General features: G+C 38.0%; 3 protein-coding genes across 3 annotated transcripts; 2 read left to right on the top strand and 1 right to left on the bottom strand.

Annotated features, from left to right (window-relative positions):
- The first annotated feature begins 1,115 nt into the window (after window positions 1-1,115).
- Window positions 1,116-13,705, top strand: LOC112576638 (large neutral amino acids transporter small subunit 1-like). The gene is made up of 11 exons (XM_025259245.1): window positions 1,116-1,890; window positions 3,438-3,596; window positions 3,813-3,948; window positions 7,322-7,447; window positions 7,819-7,918; window positions 8,319-8,363; window positions 8,706-8,829; window positions 9,395-9,595; window positions 10,182-10,331; window positions 10,485-10,662; window positions 10,843-13,705. The coding sequence occupies exons 1-11, from the start codon at window positions 1,696-1,698 to the stop codon at window positions 10,896-10,898; spliced, it is 1,470 nt and encodes a 489-aa protein (XP_025115030.1). The 5' UTR covers window positions 1,116-1,695; the 3' UTR covers window positions 10,899-13,705.
- On the bottom strand, window positions 13,495-19,822 carry LOC112576648 (V-type proton ATPase subunit d 1-like). Its single transcript, XM_025259257.1, has 8 exons — window positions 19,596-19,822; window positions 18,810-18,981; window positions 18,500-18,678; window positions 18,160-18,239; window positions 17,771-17,848; window positions 16,948-17,124; window positions 15,192-15,269; window positions 13,495-14,433 (listed from the first exon to the last, which is right to left on the bottom strand). Exons 1-8 carry the CDS (start codon window positions 19,717-19,719, stop codon window positions 14,272-14,274), a joined length of 1,050 nt encoding a protein of 349 aa, XP_025115042.1. The 5' UTR covers window positions 19,720-19,822; the 3' UTR covers window positions 13,495-14,271.
- Window positions 19,823-20,856: 1,034 nt separating this feature from the next.
- Window positions 20,857-25,406, top strand: LOC112576642 (adenosylhomocysteinase-like). The gene is made up of 8 exons (XM_025259248.1): window positions 20,857-21,034; window positions 21,389-21,579; window positions 22,265-22,393; window positions 22,749-22,961; window positions 23,147-23,354; window positions 23,799-24,004; window positions 24,137-24,323; window positions 24,769-25,406. The coding sequence occupies exons 1-8, from the start codon at window positions 21,010-21,012 to the stop codon at window positions 24,900-24,902; spliced, it is 1,293 nt and encodes a 430-aa protein (XP_025115033.1). The 5' UTR covers window positions 20,857-21,009; the 3' UTR covers window positions 24,903-25,406.

Here is a 25,406-nt window from a genome sequence, read left to right as displayed (position 1 = left end):
GGTAGACTCGGAGATGGCGGGTTTTTTTAAGCGATGGGTGTTGTTATTACATTGTGTAAATGACTGCTCGTGGCCACGAGAACACCATGTGGCCTCAGGAATTTGAGTTATTGTGCAGCGAAACAATGGAACTCTCTTCTTTTCATGCCTGCCATGTGTCGCATCGTTCAGTCAACATGCAGTACGTTCTGAGCAAACAGGATATATATATCAACCTGCCATAGATATGACTCATATGAGCTCTCACAAATAAAGCACAAAAATTCTATCTTAAAACAAAAATGTTTTATTGCTAACTATGCCGTCAGATAATATCTGTAAAGATAGATATCATGTTATTTATTATAAACCCTGGACTTTGAACTGCTGCTGTGAAGACAGTTTGAGTTTTCAGAGATGATTTATCAGAAAAATGAAGGTGCCTTGTACGCTACGAGTGACTGAAATGCTTGGGCAGATGATCGTCTCGAATAAAACATTTCAAGATCACGAAGTACGAATTGAAGAAGTATATAATTGTATCATTATAACAATCTTAATTATTTAGAAAAAAGTCGTTTCGCAATGGTAGTTGTATATTTTTTCCCTTTTGTACAAACTGAGTAGATAAGAGTTAAAAGGGAAGAATCTATATCAACCGCGATACTAAACAACAACAAAATAAGTAACCAGAGCCTGCATATGTCTCGTCCGCTCCTTTATAGTAATCAACTACGTATAATACTTAAGGTGACCAGACGTTTCGGGGGCGAAAGCAGGACACGTGCCGATGATGGTATCGTCACCGTCAAAAAACGGCGAAAAAAGTGATTTTTAAAGACAACCGGGACATTTGATGGACTTGCCAGAAAGCCAGAAAGCGGGACATTGGGCGTCCTGCCCGATGAGCAGGCGGGACACTAGGTCTAAAGCGGGACGTCTGGTCACCTTAAATACTGGACTGCTGGCAGACGATTTTTTTCGAAAACAAGGCAGTTGTATATAAAGCTTCCGGTTTATTCGCATTTCGGATTAACTACTAAAACGAGGCATGTTTGTATAAAGCTTCCGGTTTAGTCACATTCTTTAGGTTCGCCAAGACTAACAGCGGAGAACTTCGCAAGAGGCTAAGCTTTGGTCTTGGTAGACAGACAGCAGTCCCTCTACACGTCCATGAGTTCATGGAGTAATATTCACTACACGAGGGTTGACCGGTCTGTGTATCCACCCCAACATATCATGTTTAGTTGCTGTTTACCATTTAATTAATTCCTTCTGTAGCCATCTCCATCGCCATAGTGGATATGAAAACATTTAATGACTGTACAGTTTTTAACTGTTAACGGGGTTGTCTTCCAGATAATAACTATAGCCGTCTGTGAGGAATGAGTGTTGATGGGTAAACATGTCGTCTGTAATCTTTATTAATACGAAGTTGGGCTTAGTTTAATTTGGCTTCCTTCTGTAAATATCATCTGACCGGATTTTGTGGGAAAGTTGCCATATGATGATGATATACAGACCCCACGATGCTCCAAGTGACTACATAACCTGTGGGAAGTGGTACAGTGCGTGCAGTGGTCGAGTGCAGTTTGTGTTGACGACCACGTACCACGCCGCCGGCTGACGCAACCCTCGGCTTTCGGAGGCAACGGACGCAGACTGGACTGCTACACAGCACGAGGGAGAGCTAACAGAACACGTGTGAGACCCAGCATGAGAGAGGGAGAGAAAGAGAAGACGAAGGTAGACATGGGTTGCGGCGAGTCGACAGCCTCTGATGGCACTGGGACCACAGTCCAGCTCAAACGAAAGATATCGCTAATGAACGGCGTGGCAATTATCGTCGGCTCTATCATTGGTTCTGGTATCTTTGTCTCACCCAAAGGTGTTTTGATGGAAGCCGGTTCGGTAAGTGTTTCCAAGCTCAGTTTGTTGCAGATGCATGTGTACGTGGTTGTCACGTGTTCAGTGCGAGGGTGAGAAACATATGCGTGACAGATTTTTGTTGATTAATGATCTACGTATTGTACCAGCAGGATATGCACGATTTTGCGAGCATTGTTTCTAGTCATGAAAAATATGTGAAACATATGCTGGGGAGATCGTTCTGTAATAGCAACATAATACATTAATCAACAAATTTTGCAACATGAACTTACAATTAAATGTAAACAAGTGTCACATCAGTAGATACCAGTGAAGCGGCCTTTTACGTTTTAATAGATACATATCAAGCAGATACACGTGTAGCAAATGCAAAAAGTCAAATGCAAATGTTAATCACTAGTAAACATAATGGGAGAGCATATTTTTTTCCCATTTCCTCATAAACGTACAATTGCTGCAGCATGCTGATGAAATTGTATTGTAACTGTGGAATCTTGGGACAGTTGTAGGAGAGATTAAGGACATGATGGTAGAAACCAGCCACTTCTAGTCCACTAAAATTAATGTTAAAATTCTTCACAAGCTACACATTTACACTTGTGATATTTTGTTTACACTCAAATCATTAGTGTGTGATCATGCTAAGAGCCTGACAGTATTTTTATTTGGTCTTGATGTGTAGTAATTTGTATCAAGAGAGAAAGTGTAGAGGGGTTTCAGTTCATGAAGTGTTAGTTTACCAATACGAAGGGAGTGTATATATAAATTATAGTGAAGATCGTAGTAGCTGATGCTAACTTGAGCAGGAAACCATTGTAATCACTTTCATGGTAATTCTTTGATTTCTACTGTTATCAGACAGAAAAGGTTTGGCTGACTTAAAAAAATCAGTCATAAACACATTCAGTTGGCACATTTATCACACATTTTGGACAGTTGGTCTACCAAAATGGCATCTGATGACATCACTACTCATTCAAAATATGTTGTTCTAAAACCCTCATTATAAGATGAAACATATCTTCCCATTATCATGTCTTCTTCCCATTAAGATGTGTGGAGGAAAAATATCTGTAATTAGTGTCTCAGAAAAGATAAAGAGATGGAAGAGCAGGTTATTTAAGATTGATTTTAAAATGAATCAGAATTAAATGTCAGGACACATATGTTGGACTCAAAACAACACTTAATCGTTTTATCACAACAGCTGAGAGGGGATAGGGGGGGTTGGTGTTTTGTGCCAGAGCCAGCAGCGAAGGCTATATCAAGGCAAGGCAGCTAGCCCTGTAAACAAATGCCACATGCATAGAAAGAACACTGTGCCTGTGACAAGAGCTGAACCCAAGACAGCCAACCTTCACTGTGTTCTTTCTCTGCATGTGACTTGTTCACAGAGGGGCTGCCTTGCCATTACATAGCCTTAGTTGCTGGCTTGGCATAAATCACCAATTCCCCCTACTCCCATCTTAGAATGTCAGCTACTTTGAACAAAATAAGAAAACTCATGATTGATGCTGAGAAGTGAGAGTAAATTCTTTAATGTATGGTATGGTGTGTTTTACTTGTAGGTGGGGTTGTCGATTGTAGTGTGGTGTCTGTGTGGATTGATCTCTCTTGTTGGGGCTCTTTGCTATGCTGAGCTGGGCACAACTATCACAAAATCGGGAGGAGACTATGCCTACATCCTGGAGGCCTTTGGTCCACTCTGTGCTTTCCTACAACTCTGGGTGAGTAATTGTCACGTGTAAAGATGTGTCATGTGCATTCACTTTTTTCATAAACTACTCCAGGCGTGCAAGCAGCCTGCTTCAGTTATCACCAATCTACTATAATTTTGTTTGAAAGTTTATAAATAAATATAATATAATAAATATAATTTCTTTATTTTGTCCTTAATAATGTTGCAGACTTGAGATGCTGACATTATTTTTTTCGCTTTTCAGGTGAATCTCATCATAATTCGTCCAACTGCACAGGCCATAGTAGCCTTGACTTTTGCATATTACATGCTGCAACCTGTCTTCCCATCATGTCCACCTCCTGAAGCTGCTGTCAGACTGTTGGCTGCCCTCTGCATCAGTGAGTTACAAAATGTTGGCTGTACAAGTTAGCTAAAACAGTGGTGGTGTGTGGAGAGTTTCTGTTGGTTACTGTAAATCCTTGGGGGTTGGCTAATGGGCTGGAGGTGCTTGAGACTTAGACAAGGCTCTTCAGATTGTTAGAGCTACAATGATGAACATGACATGAAGAAAGAGGAGGATGTTTGAAGTGACAGGACCACAGCAACCTGTGAACCAGAGATAGAGTTCTTACCATTCTATTCACACCTCTTTATCGAAGCTTGATGGCTTTTGTTAACATCTGGTTGTTTTTGTTCTGAGTGGGGTAAGTACACAACCAAAACAAAGGCTTAACAAAGGGATCTAGGCTTCTGTGACCTGCACTCTACAGTGCCTTTCAGACGAGGAAAATAAATCAAAACACAAAAAAAAGTAGCACAGCAGGTTTGTGACAACTTCCATTTAAATTTTGGTTTGTGCCACATTTAAAATTATTTTTTAAAGAGGAAGATGAAGCATCACTGAATGTAAAAGTGACCTTGTGGCCAGAACAGAAGGATGTTTTGTTAAAAAATTAACAAAAAGTGGAGGAACATGGCAGCATTTTGTGCATAATGGCGAGTGATGCGAGCTTGTCTGCCTGGTGGCTGCCAGTCCTTCTGTATGCTACTCCATCAAAGCAGACTGTTAAGACATTACTTATTTTCTTCCAAAAAAGTAATGTACAAGCATTGTTTTGAGCTGTTAGGAAACAATGAAGGCAAGGTGATTTACTTTTCACTGGGTCATTCTTGCTGTTTTGTTTGCTGATAAATGTTTCTTACATTGATATACACCCTCAGCAGTAATCAACTAGGGTAGTTTACTACGCCTTGTCAAAGTTGCACTTTTTAACCTGGTCATAGTAGGCTGCTAATGGATGAACGATAAGAGAACTTTGGACCAGAAAGTAACGCAGAAAGATAGCCAGGCAGAACTTTGGACTGGAATGTGATGGCTTTAGAGATAATTCCAGCTCCAAATCAAAATCATGCAAAAACCTTGACCTAAGAAAGTCCATCATACTGATCTGCACCAATAATATGCACTTCAGTTTAAATGGCTAAAGTACCTACGAAATAAAGAAGGACAAGGAAAGGGGTACGCACAGAATTGCATATGTACATATAGATGAGGGGGAGATGGGGAAGATTGACACATGGATGTCCTGGAGATGGTTGGCAGAGAGTTCCAAAAAGAAAGGATGGGTGTATGCATTAGTAAACAGTTGAAGATGGCTTAAGTCGCAGCATCTAAAGCATGATGAATCCTTATCTGCAAGTCAGCATCATATAAAGGGCAATCTGGCGCCAAGCTTCTGGGCTGTCCGTAAATAGCAGCAGCTAATGATATTCATGGAAAGAAGGCAGTGCAGGACACATCCTGGAGAGGTTGGACAAAGTGACCCCCCCCCCCTCCACCACCACAACCACCCTTCTTCCCGCAAATGTGTCTGCCTGCCTTCTGTGACCCTTTTAGCAATAGTGGATAGCAAGGGGGAAGTGAGGGGGAGTTATTTTGAATGCATGAATAAGTTACTTGACAAAAAAGTTGCTGCATGCTTGTTGATGCAGAATGACTATTTTAGGCCTGACGTTCCTCTTTCTTCCCCTGCCAATTAAACCTTGAAGAATTGTTGGCAGTTGGGAGGAAAATGAGCTGTGTTGTAGGTGATGCCAGTGTAGTGGAAGTGAGGGAGTGGGGATGAGAAAAAAATAACAGACATCAAGAGATGGTGGAAAAGAGTTTGCCTTTTAATAAGATAGCAAGTTCCTGGTGTGCAGACCATATGCATATATGTAAAATATATATATGTGTAGTGTTAATGTGAGAGAGAGAGCAAGTTCCTGGTGTACAGAGTATTTAGAGTTTGTCTTGTCAAATTTCTTTCAACTTATCTAGATCCTTTGAAAAAAGATGATACTTTTGTACTTTACCACTTTTGATCATATTCGTGTTCGGAAACAGAAACTGTTTTATGCGCCACGCAAACTAAAAAATATGATTGACACCTTGCATTGTTCCCTATCTCACCCACACACATCCTGCTCCACATCAACATTTGGCAGGTTTATTGATTACTTTTTTATGAGATCGTGAGGGGAGTGAAGTAGTAAAGTAAGATTATGCCCCCATGATATTACCTTATTTTAGAATTGAGTGGTTTCAGGAAGTGGATGAAAGATGAGATAAGGAGGATTCTGTGTAAATTGTCTGCATGAAAAATGTTACTAGAAATAATTTTTCACTGCATAACAGGTTATTAAACATTTTCAACATCACTGAGCTAGGAAATGTACTCAGTGACATATAGTTATATTAGAGTTTCTTCACATTGCCTTGTTCATAAAAAAGTTTTATTATTTTCGTAGTTGGTTAACGTGTTTTCTTTAACAAATGCAGGGATCTACTGAAAGGGAGGAATGTGTTGATGTCAAAAATTGCTTCCTGCACAACACAAGATTGTGCTTCAGTAGATACAGCTAATTGTTTGCCAGTGCAGGTGCTAAAACTGTGGGATATGGATAATTATCTAACACAGTATGCAAACTATTTATTAGTTTTGCAGCTGTGCCCCAGTCAGCTGCAGAATACAGTATTTCTTTTTATAAATGCAATATACTTTGCATTTTAAGGTTTAATGTAAGGTGGACATTGAATGTAAAATGGATTTTTCAGAGATGAAATTCTTTTTTATTTGAAAGGATTAGTGCTTTCACATAGTAGGTATGATTAGCCCCAGGTAATATGTCCTTGCAGGTGGGACTGTTAACTGCAGTCTTTGGGGATATTTGGTTTCCATGAACTTTTTGCAAACCTTTTATCAGCATGAGGCCCTTGATGAATGACAAATTAAAAGCAGAATGTCTCAATAAAAATAACTGGATCACTCACCCGTGACTAATGAGAGCTTTAACATTTAAATGTGTCTAGTCTGGCCCATACACACAAAAACAAGATTTGTGAAAGATGCAGGTTAAGAGGAGATGGCAGGTTAATGAAACTTTTGCATTTATTGTAGCAGATGGATTGCCTTATTTGTTATTTCTTTTATGTGTATATCATGTTGTTTGTGTATGTGTATGATACTTAAATTTGAATTATTCTATGTATTATTGTATGTGTTGTACATGTATGCAATTGTGGAATAAAATCGTTTTAAAAAAATAGAAAAGAACAAGATTTATCAAAGAAAGTTAAATTGAAAGTAATGTGGTAAATTCATAGCGAATCCCACCATAAAAAAACCCAAAAAACAAAACAAAAGCAAACAATTTAACACTTGTGTCTGTTTGCATGACTTGGTTGTAAGACTTGTGCTGTGTTCACCACCAGTATATTTCATGTTTCAGGTCTGCTGACATTTGTGAATGTTGTGAGTGTGCGTGCGTCCACCCGTATCCAGGATGTTTTCACAATAGCCAAGCTCATGGCCCTTCTGATCATCATTGGCACTGGAATTGTCATGATTGGCATGGGTGAGTTCTGTTTCTCTCTTCTGGCCATTCAGTTTTCACTGCTGTAGTGTGTTAACAGTCTCTTACTACAAAGATGAGCAAAGTGACAGAAAGAAAGAAGTAATAATAAATACATATAAGGACAACACTTCAATGTAGAGATTACATTGCTTGAGTACTGCACCCTAATTTAGACATGCATGAGACCACCAGACATGCTGGGGAGAGAGAGAGGAGGGGTGAGGACTGTGATTTGTTCTGTGGGTGAGAGGGAGCATTGGGAAATGAAGTTGTAGATATGATAGGGAAAATGTATTTGAAATACCTAAAGTATATGGCCTATGCTGTACAAGTTAAATATTTTTTTTTAATTTATTGTATTTTTTTTAAAGGGGAAACAGAATACTTGGAAATGGGGATGGAGTCCACCTCCAGTGATGTGGGCAAGATCTCCTTGGCCTTGTATTCAGGGCTGTTTGCATATGCTGGATGGTAAGGGCATACTAACAGATTTGCTTCTTCTCATTTTCAAATCTGACCTTTAGTCTATGATAACACAGAGAACCTTCTTGCACAAATGAGTGCCTAGATTACCCTGCATCTTTAATAAGATTTTTCAAACTTTTAACTTTAATTTATACAAATGTTTCTCTTTCTGAAACTGTTGTTGTGTTTTTAGCCTGTATAACAGTGCTCTTTCTTTTTCCTGTTATTCACATTATTTTATAATGTAAGAGCACATAAAAGAGTTGAAGTAGTCATTCTTTTGTGTATGTTGAATTTGCTGTACACTCTGCTCAGTTTGACATGCACAGTTTTGCTGCTTGACATATTTTTGGTGTTATATAGGAATACACTCAGTATCTGTTCTATATTTGAAATTTTATTACAGGAACTTTTTGAATTTTGTGACTGAAGAAATGGTTGATCCTTTCCGGTAAGACATTTAACTATTTTAAAGTATTTTATTTCACCAAGACAGTTTACAACACTTTAAAAGAACATGTTTACTGTGTATATGTTATTAGATTTTAAAAAACTTATATCCAGTATAACATTCAGGTGCATAGTATCATAAGAAAGTAAAGTTCATGCATTTTTATGACACGTAAATGCACACAAGAATAGGAAAAAACTTACAAAGGCAACAAGAATGCATGTCATGAAATATTTACAACATAAATTAAGGAGACAAATCTCATTGCAATGTTGTGTGGCAGCAGATTTGCAAGACAGTATTATGTGAAGTATAAATGTTGTCAACTGTCCATATGTGCAGAAATCTGCCACGTGCTATTTACATCTCCATACCTCTGGTGACAGCTGTCTATGTTTTGGCCAATGTGGCTTACTTCACAGTTATTTCCCCCCACGAGATGATTGCCTCTAATGCTGTTGCTGTGGTATGTAGATTTCTGTATTTAGTTCAGTTTCCCTGACAGACAGGTAATGCCTCCACTGACCATTCTTATTATAATGTTCCTTCTTTGTTTTTTGAGTGTGGTAACAGTTTATATGGGAGGAGTGGGGACCCATGATTGGTAAGGGGATTCTTTGGTACTTGTGAGAGTGAATATTGCAGCTATGGTGATAGCTTGTTGTAGATAGGTGGCCACACTGGCCACAGTTGCTGGGCAGTCTCTGGATGAGAAGTTTTCAAGTAAGGAAAATCTTGGAATGAGAATCTGTTTTCAAAGAATGAAAGATTGCAGACTTTTGCAGAAAACTAAATAGCTTGTGTGTGTAATTCCATATAGCTTGGCTTGCCACAATCACAGGGCATCGTGTAGGAAACTGGTATCTTTGTTTTGATGCCTCTTGAATATTTGTAAAGTGTACCTATTTTACCCATTGTAATTGTAAATTTATGAAGCGCAGTTAGGCCTTATTCTCTGAATAACAACTGTAAATGACCCACTTATGACAATTATTGCCAGTGGCTGATTTTGAACATTTCTTGTTTGACAGACATTCGGCAACAAGCTGTTTGGAGTCATGGCTTGGATCATTCCAATCTTTGTTGCACTGTCCACTTTTGGAGGAGTCAATAGCCTGCTGTTCACATCAGGAAGATTATTTTTTGTGGGAGCAAGGCAAGGTCATTTGCCAGACTTGCTGGCCATGATAAGCATTCGACACCTCACACCTATGCCGGCTATGATGTTCACGGTGAGGCCTGTACTCTTTTTTGCCACTTTTTTCCTCTCTTTTTTTTCTTATGAAGGGGGGTGAGTCTGCTTTTCTTCTTTTATGAAGGCATATTTACATCATTTTAGTACTGAATGGCACAATGTTTGATATTGATTTATAAGTTATTTTTGCCTCATCATTTTCTTATGGTATAAGATTTATATATTTGTAGTAAAAAATTTGGATGCCTATGATTATGTTGTGTAGAAGATTACGGGAAGTGTTTAGTTAGAGCTAGATACAGGGACTAATATTAACCATTTACTGCTCATTGAGTAATTTATAATTGAGCTCATATTCGCACCAGTGGTCATTTTATGCCCACATATATGTCCATAGTTTTGTGAAATTGTATTGTACAATGTTTCTTGCTTGATACCATGGCAGTCAAGTAGAATTGTAGCTGGTCTGACAACTTTATTGGTTGTTTGAAACCATGGGTTTCGGTCAGCAAACTCGGGCTTCAGGGACAACAATTAAAATCCTGCTGTCAATAGAATTTCAGTGAACACTGTCTCTTAAACCTGTATCCCCGCTTACACTTGTATCATTTACAATGTTTCAGGGTGCCATGTCTATCTTGATGCTTGTCTCCAACAACATCTTCGCACTCATCAACTACCTCAGTTTTGTTCAGTGGCTTTCGGTCGGAACCTCTGTCCTAGGGATGGTGTACTTGCGTTTCAAGAAACCAGATATGCCTCGTCCCATCAAGGTAAGAGATTGAGAGTGATGGAAAAGTAGATGACAGCTCAGATTTTAATTTTGTTGTTATGTGATGGCTATGTGATATCCTTGTGTGGTGTCGTTCAAGTTAGTTTGTCTTTCAATCAAAGACATGACATGGTCTCATATTTTCATCTGGCAGTTCCCTATGGTGGTGCCATTCACATTTCTGGTTGTGGTGGTATTTCTGCTGGTAACTCCTCTGTTTGCGGCACCACATGATACTGGTATGGGAGTACTTATAACCTGCTCAGGAATTCCTGTCTACGTTTTGGGTATTGTCTGGAAGAACAAACCCAGAACCTTCAGGAACCTTCAAGGTATTCTACATACATACAATTTAAATTCTCCATTTCCAAGTATGTGTGTGAGTGTGCATGCAGGGTTGAATCCATATGCCCATGTGCACAAGTTGATAAAGGGAGAACCTTGAAGTCAGTATTTTTGTTTGACATGAGGTCATTATTTGCTTCTTATTTATGTTTGATTTTGTCTTGCAGACAAAGTGACCCTTCTAGGTCAGAAGGTGATGAACGTTGTTGCAGAACATTCTTGATTAAATAATAATGAGCACTCAGAGCAAAGGAGATGATCACAGAACTGTTTGTGGTATTCCAGCTTGTATGCCACTCCAAACCGCTTGCTTGCCCGGATCCTGCATAGCTTCTTTTACTGGAAGACTATGGGGCTTTGTGTTGGTGGCGTCATTAGCTGCTTCACAACAGTTTTTAATTAGCTCTGTCCTGCAGCCCTGTTGACTGTGTGCATATGTTACACCACTGCCATGTTTTTAAACTGCTTGGTGAGGGTCAACTTCGCATCTATTGCAGTACTGAGCATGAACTTACGGACATAAACTTACAAATCATGATGACATCAGTGATAGCAATGAGGATCCTTCATTGCCACACAGAGAAGTTAAACACCCAAACTAGATGACATGATGACAACAGAGGGTAATCCTTTGTAATGTATGTCATGAATGAATCAGTGGGAACAAAAATAATCAAACATGGAAGGCGAGAGGAGGATAGGAAACAAAGATGTCCTGCCTGTAGGTGCAGATGCAGCTTATCGAAGGGCAAATGCCTTGGCTTTCCACTCAGCTTCATGAAGGAACAGACATCTTGGCTCTCCTGTCAGCGGATTCCTGAAAAGCCAGATTTGTCAAGCCCTCCTATTTTCAGTTTTGAAAAGAAATGTCTTAGGTTTCCTGTCATCCACTTTGCAAAGGTAAATAACTCAGTTTTCTTGTTGTCAGCATCACAGAGAGACAAATGTCCTGTCCAACTTCACAAAGGGACAAATACATCAGATGTCTGCAGTTTCATGAAGGAAATACTCTTAGCTTCATCTAAACTGACTAAAGCCATGGTTGGTGATTGACAATTAGAATGGATGTAGTAGGTAGGACAAAGGACAACTGTATTTTACTGAAGACAAGAAAATGGGAATTATTTCTTCCTTGTTGTACACCTGGTCAGGATGGCATTGATGTGTGGGTAGGGTAAGGAGTAGAGGTTTGTTTTTTTTTTTTTTTTCGTTTTGTTATAAGAGAAATGTATATGCGTATTCACTGCCTTCAAGCAATTTTTTTTCTGAGGGAAATGTCACTTGTTAGCTGTAAGGAAAATGAAGCCACAAAGGACAAAAAAATGTTAGATCAAAAGCAAAACAAAAAAAATAAAATGATCTGAGGGTTGGGGAAGAAGAGGGGGAAATGAGCTGGCCAGTTATCAGCTTCTTGTAAGAATGGACATCTCAAGATCTGTTTTTTGTTGTTGTTGTACTCGAGTTTTATTCGATTGCTATTGTTTTGTGACCAACACAAGATTTTTGATAGTGGTGAGCAGAATTTTAAATGATTGAGAAAAAAATGAATGTAAAATTCGAGAGGTTTTGCAGAAAAGATGTGTTGAAAATGTCAGAATGTTACCTGTTAATGCATTCTGTTTGCTGTCAGTAGCTGTATATGGAGTCAATAGCCAATGAATGAGTTTCATCATTTATTTTTATGATGTTGTCAATCTTCATTTTTTTAGAGGCTTTTTTTTTAAAAATGTGTGCTCCAAATTGTTTGCTTTTATGATCTCTGATCAGTATTATGGCATTTTTTCCCCCACTACTTGTTTCGTAATGCAACATTTTAATGGTCAAATCAATGGCCTGTTTGATATTTGCCATATTGACCCAATTTTTACATAAGCTGTAGCATCACTGAAAGAATTTCAGTAAGAGTTCTGTCTCCAAGTCTGGCTTTGGTTTCACATTACTTCAAACAGTTAATATTGTTGGACCATATCTTCTGATGGAAAGGCAGCCTGGTTACTATTGCTTTTTGGTTTTGGTACAGTATCACTAAATGAAAGATGTCATTTTCATGTTTTGAATTTATCTCTGTAGCATTGCTTCAAGACACCTTGAAATGGAAGTGTTAGCTATCAAGATCTGTTTTACCAGTTTGGCAGGCAGTTTCTAGTGCCTCTGGCCAGCCAGCACAGGTAATAGATATGATCAGCTAAAGGGTTTGCTTAATGTTTTAAACAACATACTTCATGAGCATGTTGCTAGGCTGCGTATGAATACCCTTCTAACGAGCATGTATACACAGATGCCACAGTGACTAAAGATAGTTGCATATTTTTGTGCAGCATTCTGATGTGGGTATAAAGGCTTCACTTACAGCGTCTTTATGGTCAATGCATCTACTGAAAATATATTATTAGCTATTGTTTGCCTCACGTCTTCTCAGCAGTAGGTAATGAGTTCCCAGATGAATTATGCCTGTGCAAAATCCCTGATTTTTTATTTTTAACTTTCTGTAGGTTATGGGCTGGAAAATTTTGTGCTTAAAATGTTGTCCTGAATTTTTCCCTTTATTGGGTACAGTAGTTTGCATCATACATTTTTGAACCAGCTAAATAAAGTAGTGAACTAATAAAGCTGTTTATTTATTTTTGTGTCTGTTTATGACAAGGGCACATGAATAAAGGTTGGTTCACCAAATTGCATCAAAGTGATGTCATACTATGCCACAATGCATTAAAAGAGTTCACCTTTACATGCTCTTACTTTGATTTACAAACTTTTTGGCAGGGAGGGGGATGTGCACTATGAAGAAATTAAAATTTTGAAGAGTACAACAGAGTACATGAATTCACAAACAAATTTATTTTTTCTTTGTACCGCATGGAATGTCTTTACAAATTAAAAAAAAGGGCTGAAAAATATATTTTTTTAATTTTCACCATTTTCCCCGAAACTACACTTCTTACCACTCCAATAACAGAAGCATACAATGTCTAGTAATGAGTTAATCTCAAGGACACAAGCCTTGTTGACACACTGCATTAAAAAAAAAAAGCCCACAAGAGAATGGTGGTACTCAACCATGATGATTATTATTGATTTTTAGTACCTTTGCATCCATTCTGGTTTCCATCAAACCATGACTACATTTTCCTTTCATAATGCTGTAGAATAAATAATTCTTAAAACTTAAGTATTCTGAAACTGATGGCTATGCTTTATCTGTCTGCATATAGTTGTGTGAAGGTTCTAAACCAATATTTGCACATTTATTTTTGCATCGCTGTCTATGTATACATAAAGAGCACATGGAGGTTATCAAATGTTCTGAATTATGCCATTAACCATTAACATAAATCTATGTACACAAGTAATCACAGCCATATGTCACTTATTTTGTACAAAGTCCAGTTAACACAGAAGAACCTCATAGCAAGATTTACTGCCTTGCACTAGTTATGACCTTTTAGTAAGAAGTACACTATGGGTTATGCAGAATCAAAATGTATCAGTCCGTAACTCTTATCAGCTTACACCAAACATCTAAAATTCTTTGGAAATAAAGTCAGTGGAGATAAAGAAGACCCTCTAGAAAAGTGGCAAAAAAGGAAAGTAAGGATTTAAAACACTGGAATATAGCTGTCAATCTTCGCTCGATGGCGCTGTGCCACACATTCTGCAATCCAGATGATGTTGCGAATTTCTTGCTCCTTGAGTTTGACATAGGCATAGAACACTCCAAATTGGAACTGATGCATGAAGGAGTCCTTCATCAGTTTTACCTGCAATACACATCCCACAGTGAACTCCACTCACTTTTTCAAACCAAAGTTTATACAATCAAAGGGAATTATATTTTTCACATTTGAGAAAAAGTTCTTGATTCAGACTTGAAACTGTCCTGAATCTTGGGGCTGGGGGGAATCTGCAAACTTGATAATGTGTAAAATCAGCTGTAGGCAAATTAAATGGAAAATTTGGAATAAAGAAAGGCTGGCTTGTCTTTGAGAAAACATCAGCAGTTTCTAATGGCACATTCATCGTTTTTGTTATCATGACTTCAACACAGATAGGTGATGACTACTGTGACAAGAACTACAAAACAAGACAAGACAAAAAAAAAAAACCCCCAAACAAACCAAACCTGAAGTTCATACAGAGTAAGAGATTTATTGCTTAGCTGTTACTTTCCAATAGATATTGTACACCCTTCAGGAATATATTCTTTTGACAATCTACTTTGGTCAAAGTGTCTGTGTGTACAAGAAAACAAATCAAGAAAGATATTTCAAAAAGTACATAAAAATAAAAATCTGTAATTTTTTGGCCATAACTATAACTCGCAATTCTAGTGATTACAGCTAAGCTATAAGGGTAAACAGTCTGCTTCATCCCAACACTCTGAAGAAAGTGCTCCCATTCCCAGCCTCTTCTTTATAGCTATGCAAACAGATTGCTGTCCTTATATAATGATTTATGGAGACCCATCATAGTTTTGGATTTGCACCAGTCTGCTCTATCTGAACACAGCTTGCTTTACCTCATGCTCAAAAAACTTGTCCTCCAATGTTTTGTCCCCTGGGTTGTTTCCTGCACCATCAAACAATTCTCGGTACTCCTGGAAATGACGAAAATTGTACCAATTCAGCCATCTACAAAATTGGTCTCAGAACAAACAATCATGCAAAGAATATGTCACATCTGCCAGTTTTCTTAAGCTTTTGTGTCTGTGCATGCTCTTCCGATTGTGTGCATGTCAGGATTCCTTGTTCACAAGAGACAGCTGGGAGATAAAGTAATAATATGGTGTAATAATAATATTTATTCAGTTTTGGGGAGGCTATCTGGCCCATATCAACATCACATACTGCTGGTTACATGCATGTCAACAGTGGGTGGGTGTACAAGATCAACATTTCAGTTACGTTTGAGGTTTCAACTTAATAGGAAACATTATAATGGCATTCAATATTGAGCGATTATGTGTACACTGTCATGGTGTCCTCATTTTCAGGCATTCTGTTATGTAGAAGGCAACATCAGTAGCTACTTTTCCCTTAAGGTTCTTACACAAAAGGTGAACCTTAGAGGGTTAGGGGAATTTATGATAAGAGTGGAATATATCTATTACGTAGGGTTGTATATTTAGGGCATACTAGCAAAAAATGGTACAGGTCTTCTACACTTTGACTATCACACTCAGATTGTTGCTGGTTTGGTGACGAGTGATCCCATTAAGTGGTTAACAGTTGCTTCTTAACTAACACAGGACACGTCTGTGTTCGCATCATGATACCTGGTTTATGTATGTTGCTCTAATTAGGTCTGGATGGTAGTTACAATAACCAGAAGTAGACACTGAATCGTGCTATTTTTGACAAAAACAATCTTGAATCTTTCTTTACTATGGTAATGAATGAGAGAAAATGACCAACTATCTGCCATTCCCATACATACCCAAAGCTGTGGTTACATAGTAAAACTTGAGAGGCCTAGTTAGATCTGCCTGCTATATCTTGTAAATATAACATATTGCAACTGGGTACCTGTATTCAGTTAACGTTAATAATCTGCTCCAGTACTGGATAATTCTTATGAGTCAGATACTAGAGGATACCTTCCACATTCGCCTAAGGTTATATCATTTTTAACATCCCTGCCAACATAATTAACAGAGTTTTATTTGAACTTTCTCTATATCATTTTATTGTTTCTATCCCCAAAGGAGATAAAGTAGTGACTATGTATCATGTTTGCAGTAAAAACCCACTTTTTAAAAAAGTATTTAAGAGGCTGTCTTGCCAATTTAAGTTTTTAATTGTCTTTCTATTAGAAGATCCATACAAAATTCACTCATCACCTGAAAAATGAGCAGTTTTTAACAGACGTCATATGAAGAAAATACCACTAAACAGTCTGTACATTGTTTGGATATGCTGATTCCACAAGAAAATTATCAGACTATCTGTAAACTTCTGCAGGATGTACAAAGGCAGACATTCCCTGGTGTGGGCAAAATATTTTAGAAATGTTAAACACATGGACTGTTTAGCTAGCTTAGAACCCTCTTGTTCTGGGATTATGTTCATCTCTATTCTGATCATGATAATTTACATACATTTAGTTTTTTTTCATCTGCAAAAGACATGCCTGTGATATATAGATCTATAATTCTGGCAAACCCTTTAAAGGAAAAAAAGGTTCAACATTTATTTTACTCAACATTGTAATAACAGAACATCAATGGCTCACTGAGTAGTACTCAGAAACACAACAAATATCAAAGTGTAGCTTACTGCATAGTAATCAGCAACCCGAGAGACCTGGTCGTAATCCTCACTCTGTGACAGCATGTCCAGACCATCAGGATAAAGACTGCCGCAGCGTGGGTACAGCTTTTCACGGTCTTCCTTACTTAGCTCAGTGCCAAATGAGTTGATGGTGATGATGAAAGCCCTTCTGTCTGCCTCAAACTGCAACAACAATAGGGCTCTTATTGCATCACATAGTAACCACCACTGAAGTTTTTAAGGTTGCTCTTAATGCCCACATCTTCCACGAATACCTCCAGCAATAGGCTGTCTCCTTACCTGACTGTCATTTTCTCATGTTTGTTTTTGTAGTTTAAAAATGTTCTAGCTCTATCGCAGAATATCAGCTCTCTTGCCAATCCCTGTTCTTGCCACACTTTGGATCACACACTATCTTTATGTTGCCTCCCTAGCCTCTTGTCTAACATATGTGTTGGACAAATGGTGGAAAGAAAACAAGGTAAGGAGCTGTGTATTTGTTCCTTGTGTTAATCATTAGCTGGATCTCATTGAGCCCACTGCCAAGCAGGTAAATGAGTTGTATAAAAGCTGCTTTACTGCTGCTGTTGTAATTACTGATAATGATCTGATATAAAACTACTTACTAGTCTTATGGGCAGACAAGCATTAGTGCTGAAATCTCAGACCACTCTAAATTATGTATTATACTCTTAATAATCCATGCTTATTCAAATGTATCAGCTGCTTGTATAATTCTGGACCATACACAATGAGAGAAAATGTGGATTCTGGATGCAAAAAGGTTTTAAACATTCACAAAAGAAAGGAAAAGTAAACTGTAACTCACAGACAGGGCAGAGCACATGACTTCCTCTGTGGCTCCACCTAGCGACTTGCAGAAGTTGTAAAAATCCTCCAGGTATGCCTGTTAAATGTTAAAACACATCATTGATCTTTCGATAATCCACATAAATAATTTTTCATACAAACAATCAAACCAGAAATTTAACAAAATGAGGTAACAGCAATCAAAATGCAGCTTGTTGAAATTATGCCAAGATGGAAGAATTGCATATTTGGGTATATTTGCATATAGTGATGGAAAAACTATAACTTTGTAAGGCATAGTATTATTTCTTTCTTGCTTTTATAGAAGGCTTTATAGTCTCATAAATCAGGGTCATTCTTGTATACAAAGTGATTTTCAAACAGGATGCTGTGCTTGATTATGCAGACCTTGTACAGGGTGTTCCTGATGATCTCAATGTTCATCTCATCTAGATCTTGCTCCATGATGCAGTCTAGGAAATATGGTGCTGAAACAAGTCCAGAAATGAAATTACGTACTCAGTATATCCAGTTCATCATAAACAGAAACCTTTGACTACAAATGTAATGATCAAATTACCAAAAACACAAATATGTTGATTTGTAGACAAAGAAGTTCACAGCACAGCTTTTTTTCCAGCATAAACAATGTTGAAGCCAAAAATTATGTTTCTGAGGAAAAAAAAGACAGAAAAAAAAAAAAAAAAACGGAAAAAAAGGAATGAAATGAATAATCTTAATATCTTACCCAGAGGTGTGTCAACCAGCACAGCATTATACAGTTCGGCTGGAGTGGATGCAATATGGATTGCTTCCATCTGTTCAAAGCTGCCCAGTGGATGACACTTGTTGATCAGTTCAGTAATAGGACGTTGATGTAATGTGCCAGTGATCAAAAGGATGATGTTGTCAATCATGTAGCCATATCTGCCCATAACACATCAAGCCATGTATACCTGGCAGGTAATAACAAACTACAGAAATTATGCATTCTCTAAGACTGCATATAGTAGTTAACGATTTCTACTGTCAAATAATTTTGGACAAGGAGTACTCACGTCATATAGTCCAGAAATGTGGCCAGAGGCTCCAAACAGTGTGTGCGCAAGTGTTGGAATTCAATCACTAGCTTCTCCCGCAGCTTGTCATCAATAACAGACACAGTAAGAGGACTGGGTTCATTGGCCAGGAAGTTGCCATAGTCTGTACTCTGAAGGTGAAGTTTTAGATCTGACAAAGACAAACATGATTACTGACAGTATAATTAATAAATGTATAATTAAGTTTCAAAAATAACAGCACCTCCTAGTAACAGATATAGAGAAAAATCGGAAATCAAGTTGAGTGAGAGTGACTAAACGGAGTGTTGTTCAAAATCTAGCTAAGCTGCCTATAGAGTGCGGAAAAGTTGATGTGTGCTACATGTACGTATCTATAGCATCATTTACTTACAGCTGTCACTGAATCAGTCACATATATTAACGACTACATTCAAAGCATGAGCAGCAGGATAAATCTTCTTCTCTCTCTGCTTTTTTCTGCTGTTAACATTTCTAGAACAGAGACTAAGGCACCCACGAGATGATATTACTGCACTAATGCTCCCGAGCTGATGATCAAACCTCGAATTGAAACCATCGTGATGTTAATCAACTTAAAACAAAAAACATATTTGAGAGACAGCTACTTGAAACATCCACACCAAATCCCAAGACAGCTGCAATAATTTCAGAAATTCTAAATAGGCTTCAGTAGGTAGACCTCGCGGTCTCAGGTGCTGATACAGGAATGGTCAACAAGCGCATCAGTGCAGAAACAACTAAGTCCGGCTTTTCTTCACCTACCTTCAAGAGTTTCACACTGAACAAGATTCAGATAATCGGATTGTTTCAGAATCCCGGATTTAAAGCCTCTTACAAGACCCTCCAAATATCCATGATCGATGTTGAACGTAAGCTCTGGAAGCATTTTTGCACCTTTCCACTTTCCCGTGCCGCTGATATTATTATCGCCACCAGCAGCTTCTCAATCACATGACACGCCACTGCCCCCTTACGTCTTGACACGATAGATAACTCTAAGCACATATGCAGCAGGCGAGCTCTCCTTTCTTGAAAAGAAATAATAAGCCACACCCACGTCCGACTCACAGAAGTCAGGAAGTCTGATGAACGCACTGAAAGACAGGACACACGCATCATAGTTAATTTAAAAAACCGCAGAATGTATTATTTCAAGGCTTAAAAATGTACCTTTCGATGTTAAAAGTACTGGCTTTCCTGACTTAAAAGAAATAGAATTTTTGAAACTACGATTTAATTTTTTTTGTCTTATCACTATAGATTACTGAATTAAAAAAGAGCAACTCAACAATAAACTGAAGTAATTTGTATTAGTCTTACAGATGAGCGTGGCTCTGATGTATAAAAAAAAGGTGCTAACCACATACTTCTATGATCTATGAAATCTGTGCTGCTAAAAAAAGATCGAGGAACTAAAATATTATATAGGGTCTATATAGGGAAACACCAGTTAAATCACATCTCCAACTTCATGAAAGATTCAGAGGTAGATTCAATTATAACATGATTATATTCCAAACTTAAATAGCTAAGTAATCTGATCAAATTATGAGATAAAAGATCCTATAGAATGTAATATAATAAGTATATATCTTAATTGTACTGTGATGTGCTTGCATGGGTCATGTCAACGTAGATTTAAAGACAGAAAATTGTGTATTTTTTGATAAAGTCATCGATAAACAATATAAAAAGATGTGTTGCGCCACACTGACAATGTGTGTAAAATTAGAGACAGAAGATTATACCTTCAAATTTTTGCTCTTTTAATTCGCACGATCATATGCCGTGATTGTGCGGCGCGTTCACGGACGTGTATATAGGTTCGTAGTGCGTTCGCTTTGCTCTCAAAATTATATGATTGAATGAGTCGAACAATTTACGAGCAGTTTCTTAAGTCTTTCGCTATTTTCTCTAATTATTCAATGGTAAAATATTTGTTCTCTGGTCACACAAAGTTGCATGCACAAATCGATTAGCTTTGTTTCCAGCAGACGATCACCAGTGGCTCAAAAGGATTGGTTCGCACACAACCCACGTGATACCGGAAGTTCAAGGTCGTTGTGGCCTATAAATTGGCGGGCCTCCCAGTGCCCAGTCTCTCACTAGCTCCACACGGCCGCCGGCTCAATCTACCGAAGACGTTATAAAGAGAAACTAGTTATTCTTTGTCACCATGTCTAAACCACAATACAAAGTTGGTACGTGTCGGCGCTACCAGCGTGAACGATTTTATCCTCACGGTCAACTCATAACTGTCGCTGTAACACGGCGTACACTTCTATCTTAAAATATTTTTATATTGTGACATACATGTACCTGAGCAAATAGTTTTAAAAAAGCCGATTTGAGAAATCTAACTTCACCTCTTTTTACATAGTATCAGTTCCATGAAAGAATAAATTAGGTCCATTTCTAAAGACTAATTTTTGAGGATTTGGGGACGGGAGTATGTTAATCCATGTTTTGTTAATCCAAATGAGAATTGAGCAGACGACACATTCGCGTGCATAGAAAAGATGTTTGTTACAAGGTACATGTTAATATGATTGTAGCTGACATCAGCTTGGCTGAGTGGGGACGCAAAGCGATTGAAATCGCACAAAACGAGATGCCAGGGTTGATGATGATGCGAAAAGTTTACGGACCTCAAAAACCACTGAAGGGTGCCCGCATTGCCGGATGCCTGCACATGACAGTTCAAACAGCCGTCCTCATCGAAACGCTCAAGGAACTTGGAGCTGAGGTACTGTTTACAAAGTGCTTTGCTGATTTTTTTTTTTTGTAACTCAGAACTCATTTACTTTTTATTTTGATAGCTTATCTTTGTTCTGGGCGGATAATACAAAAGTCGTCTGCTCTTGTCGAAGACGAAGTGCATAGAAATTGTTGTAGTACATTGCTATATTCATTCGATCGTTGAGTGGTGTGTTACCTCCAGCAGGATTTGTTTTAGGTAAAGTGCGACGAGACCATTTTATTCTAGCCGTTATTCTATGGTATTTAAAGTTTCTTTGTGACTGTCCATTAAGAGGTATACGTGGTTTGGTGGTACTAAGACAGGGCTGCAGAAAAGTTGTAGATATTTGCGGGTACGATCCCATTGAATACAGAGGAGTGGAACTGAGCATAGTGAACAGGTAGGAGTGGGGCGTGGAGTTGTGTACCGCTAATGAACTGCCGTTAATAAACCAGACAATATGGATATTTCAAAGTTTTTTTTCAGCGCCTTGTAAAGTCACGTTTTGACAAAATTTGAAAATGCGACACATTGGCTGAATAAATCGTAGATTCCCCTATACTCCCAATCACATTTCTATTAGGCAGACTTACTTCCTGAACAGATTATTATTCCCCTTGAAGTGACAATAGGTCTTGATATTGTTGTTTGTGTTCTTCATTATAGTTTTAACAAAATTATATTTTTGCAGGTGCAGTGGTCCAGCTGCAATATTTTTTCTACTCAGGACTTTGCAGCTGCAGCCATAGCTAAAACAGGAGTCCCAGTCTATGCTTGGAAGGGTGAGACAGATGAAGAATATATATGGTGTATTGAGCAGGTATGGCCACCAGTTAACCTGAAATGAGTGACATTGCTTGATTGCAGTTGACTGAACATTGAAAAACCTCACTCATGGAACTAAAATTTGCTGGAAAGAGAATGTTTTTCTTAAAATATCAGTTCTGTATCCAGGACACTTTTATCTAAAATGGCATATACAAGTATCTATGACTTAAGAAAAAAACCCCGTCAAGTAGATTTTAAATTTGTTTAAGAATTATATAATATTTTTGTTCCTTGATGCTTGTTCTCATCAAATCATGAAGTATACAATTTTATTTGGCCTAGATACAGAACACATTGATTTTCATTGGATGCTAACATAATCAAAATTGTATATTTTGTATGGGCAGACATTGATCTTCCCAGATGGTCAGCCTCTTAATATGATTTTGGATGATGGAGGAGATCTGACAAACCTAGTTCATGAGAAGTTTCCTCAGTATTTGCCTGGCATTAAAGGCATTTCAGAGGAGACAACCACGGGTGTTCACAACCTGTACCGCATGTTGAAAAATGGAAAGTTGAAGGTCCCTTGTATTAATGTCAATGACTCAGTTACCAAGGTGGGTTGAGATTCTGTTCACATCAAGTGTAGAATTGTTATTTTGAGGTTCTCTTTGTTTTGCACATTTTCCCCATGTATTCAAGATGTATTTGGTGCTGCCTATCAACTTTAAACAAAATTTTTAACTTGTCTTTCCTTCAATTCATGAGAGGACTTTGTAATGCATGTTACTTCTGTGTGCAGAGTAAATTTGACAATTTGTATGGATGTCGTGAATCACTAGTGGATGGTATCAAACGTGCAACTGATGTAATGTTGGCGGGTAAAGTAGCAGTAGTGGCTGGCTATGGTGATGTGGGCAAAGGATGTGCACAAGCCTTAAGAGCATTTGGTGCCCGCGTCATTATCGCAGAAATTGACCCCATCAATGCTCTGCAGGCAGCCATGGAGGGTAAGGGTGTGATTTTTGGCATCATATTTTGGAGAACATTATTTTCAACCTTAAGTGGGAATGGTTTCTTTTTTTTTTCAAGTAATCCTTCATTCAGAGTAAATGGAGGGAGGGCAGCAGTTGTGCTGGCACTGTATTATGGTTGTGTTCTTTATGGAGACTGTTTTAAATAGTTTTCTCCAGTAAGTGCTTTTTTTTATTATCTTTAATGAAAAGATCATAAGCCACAGCTTTTTAAAGTAGGTTTGCTTAACATAATTTTTTATTTTTTACTTTTCCTTGACTTATAATAAATTTCTTCAAATACTGACTTTTCCAGAGACTGGAAATCTTTTTTCAAAATATACTGACCTGTACAGACCTACATATTGCTTTACTTTTATTTTAAGCAGGTTAACAGGTGAATCAAGGTTAACCCGGACTTAATCATTTATTTGTTCTTAGGCTACCAGGTCACCACCATTGAGGAGACTCTCTCCTCTGCCAGAATCTATGTCACTGCAACAGGCTGCAAAGGCATCTTAAGACCTCAGCATTTTGAACAGATGCTGGAAGACACAATTGTGTGCAATATTGGCCATTTTGATTGTGAAGTAGATGTCAAGTATCTTAATGATACTTGTGTGAAGAAGGAAACAATCAAACCTCAGGTAGGTCTGTGGGATGAATCTATTGAAGATAACTATTGCATTCGACCACGAAGAGATGTTCCTTTTTTTTTTTATTTACTTCACATCATTTTCACCTAAACCTTTAACCACATAATGGAATGTTTGCTTCAGGTGGACCGCTACACATTAAAAAATGGCCGTCATCTGATTTTGCTAGCTGAGGGTCGCCTTGTTAACCTGGGCTGTGCCCATGGACATCCCAGCTTTGTTATGAGCAACTCCTTTACTAATCAGGTTCTGGCCCAGATTGAGCTGTGGACGAAAACATATGACCTTGGTGTCCATATGCTACCCAAAAGGTACCATGTTTTGCATTGCCTTAAAGCATTCATTTTACTCTGTTCTGTATCTACAATTATCAGTTTTGCTTTTATTGTCTGGTAATACATGTTTTTAATAAATCACATTAGAATTATAAGTAATAGGTACAAGAAAAATGCACTACAATAAGCACAAATTAATGGTAATGAAGATATGTTTGAACTGTGTAAAGTATGTTTCAGAATGATCTCTAAGCATGAGGTCTTTATCAGTCTGTCTGGAACGTATGTAGGTAGTGCATGCTTGTGCAGAATTCTGTTTAAGAATTTTCTGGGTAAGATTTATGAAGCCTTTGACACCACTATGATGAAAATGTTTTGTTGGTTGTTTACTATGCCATTATTTGGATAAGAAAATATTCCTCTCAGGTATGATGAACTGCTTCAAATGAGGTGAGATGATACATTTTTCTGTCTTTTTTCAGCTGGATGAGGAAGTAGCAGCTCTGCATCTGAACCATTTGGGTGTGAAGCTGACCAAACTGGATGAGGAACAGGCAGCATATCTTGGTGTGCCATGTGATGGCCCCTACAAGCCCGACCACTATCGATACTAGTCTAGTATTATGCTGTATCCCTGTTCATGGTGTAGACATGCTTTAGTCGAACGCTGTAAGTGCACCAAAATCCTGAGACAGCAATGCTTAGATTGCTGTATCTGTTTGTATGGTTATGACTGAACAGATGTTTCATGCAGTGTGTACAATTCTGCGGGTGCATGCCATGGTCTGAAGTATGCGAAGGTCATCATTGCTTTAGCATTGTGAACATTCAAGCAGATTTTATTATTGGTGCTGCACATTTTATATTACTGGCAAAAGTAATATATGCATATACCAAGAAAAATGTTATACATTTTGTGCTTGAACTGTGGGCATATAATAAGTCATAAAAGATGCATGACCCCTGATCTCTGAAGTGCTTGTATTCACTGGCATGCCTGAATTACAGGTTTTTGCAAATCAAGAATTCACACATTAATCTGTGTGATGTCATCTGGCCTCGTCCTTATCACACATGATTGTGAAAATGAATGAAAAATAAATTTTGATAAAACTGGT

The sequence above is a fragment of the Pomacea canaliculata genome, linkage group LG12 (genome assembly GCF_003073045.1).
Source record: "Pomacea canaliculata isolate SZHN2017 linkage group LG12, ASM307304v1, whole genome shotgun sequence".
NCBI lineage: Eukaryota > Metazoa > Mollusca > Gastropoda > Architaenioglossa > Ampullariidae > Pomacea > Pomacea canaliculata.
The sequence above is the reverse complement of the archived record's forward strand: the minus strand, read 5'-3'. Positions and strand labels throughout refer to the sequence as shown.

Bases quoted from the DNA above. Each gene is read 5' to 3' on its own strand.
- LOC112576638 (XM_025259245.1), top strand. From the start codon at position 1,696: ATGAGAGAGGGAGAGAAAGAGAAGACGAAGGTAGACATGGGTTGCGGC. The intron at 1,891-3,437 runs GTAAGTGTTTCC...TTTTACTTGTAG, and splicing joins TTTTGATGGAAGCCGGTTCG to GTGGGGTTGTCGATTGTAGT. The intron at 7,919-8,318 runs GTAAGGGCATAC...ATTTTATTACAG, and splicing joins CTGTTTGCATATGCTGGATG to GAACTTTTTGAATTTTGTGA.
- LOC112576642 (XM_025259248.1), top strand. From the start codon at position 21,010: ATGTCTAAACCACAATACAAAGTTG. The intron at 22,394-22,748 runs GTATGGCCACCA...TTGTATGGGCAG, and splicing joins ATATATGGTGTATTGAGCAG to ACATTGATCTTCCCAGATGG. The intron at 22,962-23,146 runs GTGGGTTGAGAT...TTCTGTGTGCAG, and splicing joins TCAATGACTCAGTTACCAAG to AGTAAATTTGACAATTTGTA.
- LOC112576648 (XM_025259257.1), bottom strand. From the start codon at position 19,719: ATGCTTCCAGAGCTTACGTTCAACATCGATCATGGATATTTGGAGGGT. The intron at 17,849-18,159 runs GTCTGCATAATC...AACATTTAACAG, and splicing joins TCAGGAACACCCTGTACAAG to GCATACCTGGAGGATTTTTA. The intron at 15,270-16,947 runs GTAAGCTACACT...CGTCATTTCCAG, and splicing joins GGGTTGCTGATTACTATGCA to GAGTACCGAGAATTGTTTGA.